The following is a 6,959-nucleotide window of genomic DNA, read 5'->3' as shown; positions in this document are numbered from 1 at the left end:
TTTGTTTCTGTGTCTACACCCAATGGATATTCTGTAGTAGTTGATCAGGTGTATAGGTCTTGTGTTGTTACTTTTAATGGTTATGATACCGTAGTTGATCTTCTGTAGTTGGATATGGTGGATTTTGAGATTATTCTTGGTATGGATTGGCTGTCCCCATATCACGCTATCTCGGATTGTTATGCCAGGACTGTGACTTTAGCCATGTCGGGGTTGCCTAGATTAGAGTGGAGAGGGACCCTTAGTCACTCCACTAGCAGGGCGGTGTCATATTTGAAGGCTCGACGTATGGTAGAGAATGGGTGTTTGGCATATTTGGCTTATATCTACGATTCTAGTGCGGATGTTCTTTTTATGGACTCGGTACCGATTGTGAGTGAATTTCCGTAGGTGTTTCCTACAAATTTTTTGGGTATGCCACCCGATAGGGATATCAACTTTTGCATTGACTTGGTTCCAGGCACTCAGCCCATTTCTATTCAACCATACCATATTTCCCCAACTTAGTTGAGAGAATAGAAGGAGAAGTTGCATGATTTGCTTGGTAAGTGATTCATCAGACCAACTATCTTTCTTTGGGGTGCACCGGTGTTGTTTGTGAAGGAAAATGACAATCGATGAGGATGTGCATTGATTATCGGCAGTTGAATAAGGTCACTATCAAGAACAAGTATTCGCTGCCGAGGATTGATGATTATTTGACAAGTGTCAAAGTGGCAAGGTGTTTTCCAAGATTGATTTGAGACTTTGCTACCATAAGGTGAAGATTAAGGCATCAGATGTTTAAGAAATCTTTTAGGACTTGTTATGGTTACTACGAGTTCTTCGTGATGTCATTTGCCTTGAACAATGCTCCAGCAGCCTTCATGGACTTGATGAACCGAGTGTTCAAGCCTTATGTGGATTCCTTCATGATCATCTTCATTGATGATATATCGGTTTGCTCTAGCAGTCGAGAAGAGAATGAGCAGCATCTATGGATTGTACTTTAGACTTTGAAGGATCGTCAGCTATATGCCAAGTTTTCGAAGTGTGAGTTTTGGTTACACTAAGTTGCCTTTTTGGGTCATGTTGTATCTTCCTAGGGTATCAAGGTGGATCCTAAGAAAGTTGAGGCAGTTCATAACTGGCCTAGACCTACTTCAGCTATAGAGATTCGGAGCTTCTTGTGTTTAACAGGAAATTATCGCTGGTTTGGAGGGGTTTTCATCTATCTCATCCTAATTGACTAAGTTGACCCAGAAGGGTGCCCTTTTTAGATGGTCCGACTAGTGTGAGGTAAGCTTTTAAAATCTCAAGACCGTCTTGACTACAGCCCAATGTTGGTGTTTCCCACAGGTTCAGGATCTTACACTGTGTATTGTGATGCATCTATTGGACTTGGCGCACTATTGGTGCAGGACGATAGGGTGATTGCCCACGCATCTTGTCAGTTGAAGTTTCATGAGAAAAATTATCATATGCATGATTTGGAGTTGTCAGCCAATGTTCACGCGTTCAAGATCTGGAGGTACTATATCTACGATGTTCCATGTGAGGTCTATACCAACCATTGGAGTCCCCAGCACTTGGTCAAGCAGAAGGACCTTAATTTGCGGTAGTAGAGCTAGTTAGGGTTGTTGAAAGACTATGATATCACCATATTGTATCATCCGGGGAGGCCAATGTAGTGGTCGATGCATTGAGTAGGAAGGTAGAGAGCATGGGCAGTTTGGCATTTTTACCGGCAGTGGAAAGGCCATTGGCCATGGATATTCAGGCTTGGCCAACCAGTTCGTTACGTTGAATATTTCAGATGCTAGTAGGGTTCTCGTTTGTGTTATGTCATAGTCATCATTGTTGGAATGTATCAAGGCTCGCTAGTTTTATGATCCTCACTTGTTGGTGTTGAGAGACACGGTGCAACGAGGTGGTTCCAAGGAGTTTGTGATCGGATGGTGTTATGTGGCTTCAGGGCCTGATTTGTGTTCCAAATGTTGAGGGGCTGAGAGAGTTGACCGTTGAAGAGGCTCATAGTTCGTGGTATTCCAAATACCCAGATGTCACGAAGAAGTACTGTGACTTAAAGTAGCACTATTTGTGGCAGAAGATAAAGAAATATATTGTTGGTCATGTCTCTCGGTGTTTGAATTGTCAATAGGTGATGTATAAGCATCAGAAACCGGGTGAGTTGGCTCAGATATTGGATATATCAAAGTGGAAATATGAGCGAATCACTATGGACTTTGTGGTAGGCTCACCACGGACCTTGAGGAAGTATGACATTGTTTGAGTTATTGTGGACTGGTTGAATAAGTCCGTACAGTTAATTCCGGTGATGACATCCTATTCTTTAGATCGATTGGCTTAGACTTACATTCGGGAGATTATCCGCCTGCACGGTGTTCCTATTTCTATCATTTCAGACTGGGGCATGTAGTTCACATCATATTATTGGAGAGTCGTGCAGCTTGAGTTTGGCACGTAGGTCGAGTTGAGTACCACTTTTCATCCTCTGATGGACGGACAATACGAGCGTACTATTTAGATTTTGGAGGACATGTTGCGAGCATGCTCTATGAACTTTTGGGGTTAGTGGAGCTAGCTTTTACCTCTAGTGGAGTGTTCCTACAACAACAGCTATCAATCGAGAATCCAGATGGCTCCGTACAAGGCCTTATATGGGAAACAATGTCATTCGCCGGTTGATTGGTTTGAGCCCGGTAAGGATAGATTGTTGGGAATCGATTTTGTCCGTAATACTTTGGAAAAGGTTAAGGTGATTCAACAGTGGCTTCGTACATCTTAGTCCAGGCAAAAGAGTTATGCGGACCGAAAGGTTTGATATGTGGCTTACATCGAAGCTGAGAAGGCTCTTCTCCGAGTGTACCCTATGAAGGGTGTGGTGCAGGGTTTATTGGTCCATTTGACATTTTTGAGAGAGTTGGGGAGGTTGCTTATAGTCTTGCATTGCCTCCTAGCCTAGCAGGGGTTACATCAAGTATTTCATGTTTCCATGCTTCAGAAGTATCATAAGGATAGGTCACATATTTCAGACTTCAGCATGGTGCAACTTGATGAGAATTTGACCTATAAGGAAGAGCCGGTGGCTATTCTAGACCAACAGGTTCGGAAGTTGGGATCAAAGAGTTTTCCATCTGTGAAAGTGCATTGGAGAGGTCAGCTATTTGAGGAGGCTATGTGGGAGTACGAGTCTGATATGAGGAGTAGAAACCCACACCTTTTTTCTAGTCCAGGTACATTTCTATGTCCATTCGAGGACGAATGTTTCTTTTAGATGTTGAGAATGTTACGATCCGATTGGTCGTTTTGAGTACCATCTCTCTTTTCTATGTTATGAGACCTCCCATAGCTTTATTGGATGATATATGACTTGCGTGCGTAGTCTATGTCGTTTTTCGAAAAGCTTATATGTGAAATTTTAAGGAAAATATGATTTTTGGCTTTAAAAATGACTTGAGTTGACCACGATCACCGTTTTTGGTAAAGGACCTCAGATCGGTATTTTGACGATTCCGGTATGTTCGTATGAAGTTTTTGGACTTGTAGGCATGTTTAGTTGGGGTCCTGGGTGACCTGAGGGCGTTTGATACATTTTGTGAAAAATTGGAAAACTGAGGAAAATCTTGAGTTTTGATGATCAATTTGATGTTTGATATTATTTTAATGATTTGAGATAGCGAGCGAGTTTGTATGATGTTATTACACTTGTGTGAATGTTCGTATTGGAGCATGAGGAGCTCGGGTGAGTTTCGAATGGGTTGTGAATGGCTTTGAATAGCTGATGCTTTAGCTGGGTTTTCTTGCCTACAGATCTTGCATTTGGGAGGTACTTGCTTGCAAATGCGAGCATCGCTTTGTTGAGTGATGGCTTGCATTTGTGGGGGGGGGGAGGGGGGGCTAGATAGGGCACTTCGCATTTGCGAAGTCAGAGATGATTTTGCAATATGGGGGATCATCACATTCTCAATTGTTGTGTCACATGTGTGACATTGGGCATCATAGATCAACTTTGTATTTGCGAAGCTTGGTTCGCATTTATGATGGAGGGGACCTACGCAAATGCGAATGAAATGTCACATTTGCGATAACTGCATGGCTGAGAAACTAGTCGGATTTCCGACCAGTGGTAATAAAATTATGGTAATGTCTCAAATGAGATGGCCTAGTCGATCAGGCCGAGATCGGACTCCGTGTAAGAATACAGAAGTATTGTGAATTGTGGAATATTGGTGCTAAAGATCACCCAACTTAATACGGAATTGACTTGAAAATGTATATGATCCTTAACATTGTCGTTTCTATATTATTTGAAGCCCTTATTGAATTATTGATTGTTCCTCTTGTATTATTATTCATTCTATTGAGTTGGTATTTAGCTTTACATACTAGTGCTATTCAACGGTACTAACGTCCATTTTGTCGGGGGCGCTGCATCTTTAACTGGATGCAGGTGGTTACATAGCAGACATTGTTGATCACAGGTAGTGTTGCATCCTCTTCTCAGCGAACTCGGTGAGCCCCATTTCATTTCGTGGTCATGTATTGTGCCTTTTGTTCATATTGTGGTCACTTTTTAAGGTATGGCCGGGGCCTTGTTGCCGGCACCATCTTTACTCTTTTTTGTATCTTTAGAGGCTCCGTAGACACTATGTCGGTTGTATATAGGTGTTGAGAATGCTAAGTAAGTTATGTTGTGTTTGATCACTTGTTCCATTCGTACTATAAGAAATGTGTATTTTGAGGCCTAAAGGAACAATAGCTAATGAAACGATTTAATGTTGTATGTATGAACTTCCTTCCATCTAATTAATGAAATCACGTCTTGTCTTGATCATGGGTGAATTGGGTTGAAAGTATCTAACAATCTTGCTCGGCCGGGTTCACTCGGTTGAGCGCCGGTCGCGCTTCCTCAGGTTGGGGCGTGACAGACTTGGTATCAGAGCCTAAGGTTTTAAAGTGTCCTAGGATGTCTCGGAGCCGTGTCTAGTAGAGTCCTTCTTATTGGTGTGTTGTCGACCACATCTATAAGTTGGAGGCTACTCGGACATTTAGGAACAATGCCCTTCTTTGATATTCTGGATCGTGCGATGAAACTAATTATGCAACTATTCCTCCTCTAACTCGTGCATTCCTTTAACTTTCAGTATATGGAACCTAAGAAGAGAGTAAGAACTGTCCAAGGAGCCAATGCCGCCTTGGGGTGGCAATTGACTCTTTACTTGGTGAGGCGGGTGAATACCCGAAGGGTGAGGATAATCCCCCGACTGCTACACTACCTAATTCGACTACACCTGTTCAGGCCACACTTGTTCCTACACCTACTGAGGGTGCAGCGGTTCCTCCAACCGATATTTCGATTCCACCTCCAGCCCCAACTTCCGGTTCTGGTATTTCTGATGGGGATCTTAGGGGAGCTATTCAGATGCTAACACATATAGTGGCTTCTCAAGCCCAAAGATCAAATGTTGCACCCACTTTGTCTAGCCAAGAAGGGGATTCTAGTGGTTCCAGGGTGAACAGGTCTCTTCAGTTAGATCCTCCAGTGTTCACGGGTGCTAATCCCGAGGAGGATCCACAGGACTTCATTGATGAGATGCATAAGACTCTCCGGGTTATGCGCGCTACTAAGACGGAGGGAGTGGAGTTGGCCGCCTACCGCCTGAAAGGGGTGGCATATTCTTGGTTTGAGCTGTGGGAGGACTCTCGGGAGGAGGGGAGCCCTCCAGCTAGATGGAGTAAGTTTGCTAATGCCTTTATAGAGCATTTCTTGCCTACCGAGACTAGGGCTGCCCATGCCGCAGAGTTTGAGAATCTTAAGAAAGGGTGTAGGAGTGTGTGGGAGTATTACAGGGAGTTCGCGCGCCTGTCAAAATATGCTATTCACATGTTGCCTACTATGGAGGCTAGAGTGCGCCGGTTTGTGCAGGGCCTTAGCCCCTTGGTTATCAATGAGGCCGCTGCAGCGACCTTGAATTCAGATATGAACTATGGGAAAATGGTAGCATTTGCTCAAGCTACAGAGGACCGCAAGTTAAGGAACAGGAGGGAGCGAGAGGGTACCAGCAAGGCCCGATCCGCGGGCAACTTTGGGGAGTCATTTGGTGAGGGAAGATCAGCTTTCAGGGGAGGATCATCAGGGCCAACCCAGTCTCATGCTCAGTCTTCCTCCAGTGCACCGCCAGTGGTGCACAGTCAGCAGCATGGGAGTCACTTCAGGCCCAATTAGGGTGGCAGGGGACCCCACCACAAGGGCCGATCCCGAGGGAGATTCCCACAGCAGCGGAGGCCCCCATGCGCCAGGTGTGGGAGGATGCACTCGGGGATTTGCTACATGGACTTACCTATATGTTACGGGTGTGGATTGAGGGCTCATATTCAGAGGGAGTGTCGTTCATCCCGCCAGGGTACGGGCAGGGGCACAACATATCCATCCAGTTTTGTAGCTGCTACATCTTCAGCACCCCCTCCAGCTTGGGGCACTCCGGCACCAGCAGGGCTTGGTGCAGCTAGAGGTGATACGCAGAGTTCAGGAGGACCCAGCCGTTTCTACGCTATGAGCGGTCGCCAGAATACAGAGGCTTCTCCAGATGTTGTCACAAGTATATTGACTGTCCAAACTCATGATGTATATGCTTCTATTGATCCCGGTTCCACCTTGTCCTATGTTACCCCTTATGTTGCTATGGAATTTGGGATAGAACCGGAATAACTTCCTGAGTTGTTCTCTGTATCTACTCCGGTTGGTGAGTCTATTGTGGCCGCACGGGTTTATAAGGATTGTGTTGTCATGGTGCGTGGTCGGGACACCGTGGCCAATCTCATTGAATTGGGGATGGTTTATTTTGATGTAATTATAGGAATGGATTGGCTTTATTCATGTTTTGCTAAGCTCGACTGCCGAACTAGAACTGTAAGGTTTGAATTTCCTAATGGGCCAGTCGTTGAGTGGAAGGGGG

At 44.8% G+C, this 6,959-nt stretch overlaps 1 protein-coding gene across 1 annotated transcript; it reads left to right on the top strand.

Annotated features, from left to right (window-relative positions):
• Positions 1–6,334: 6,334 nt before the first annotated feature.
• LOC138897382 (COPII coat assembly protein sec16-like) lies at positions 6,335–6,712 on the top strand. The gene has a single exon (XM_070183347.1). It carries the CDS (start codon positions 6,335–6,337, stop codon positions 6,710–6,712), a length of 378 nt encoding a protein of 125 aa, XP_070039448.1.
• Positions 6,713–6,959: the final 247 nt, after the last annotated feature.

Source organism: Nicotiana tomentosiformis, chromosome 8 (assembly GCF_000390325.3).
Source record: "Nicotiana tomentosiformis chromosome 8, ASM39032v3, whole genome shotgun sequence".
NCBI classification, from domain to species: domain Eukaryota; kingdom Viridiplantae; phylum Streptophyta; class Magnoliopsida; order Solanales; family Solanaceae; genus Nicotiana; species Nicotiana tomentosiformis.
The sequence above is the reverse complement of the archived record's forward strand: the minus strand, read 5'-3'. Positions and strand labels throughout refer to the sequence as shown.

What these genes read in the sequence shown, in the direction of transcription:
- LOC138897382 (XM_070183347.1), top strand. Translation starts at nt 6,335, where the DNA reads ATGGACTTACCTATATGTTACGGGTGTGGATTGAGGGCTCATATTCAG.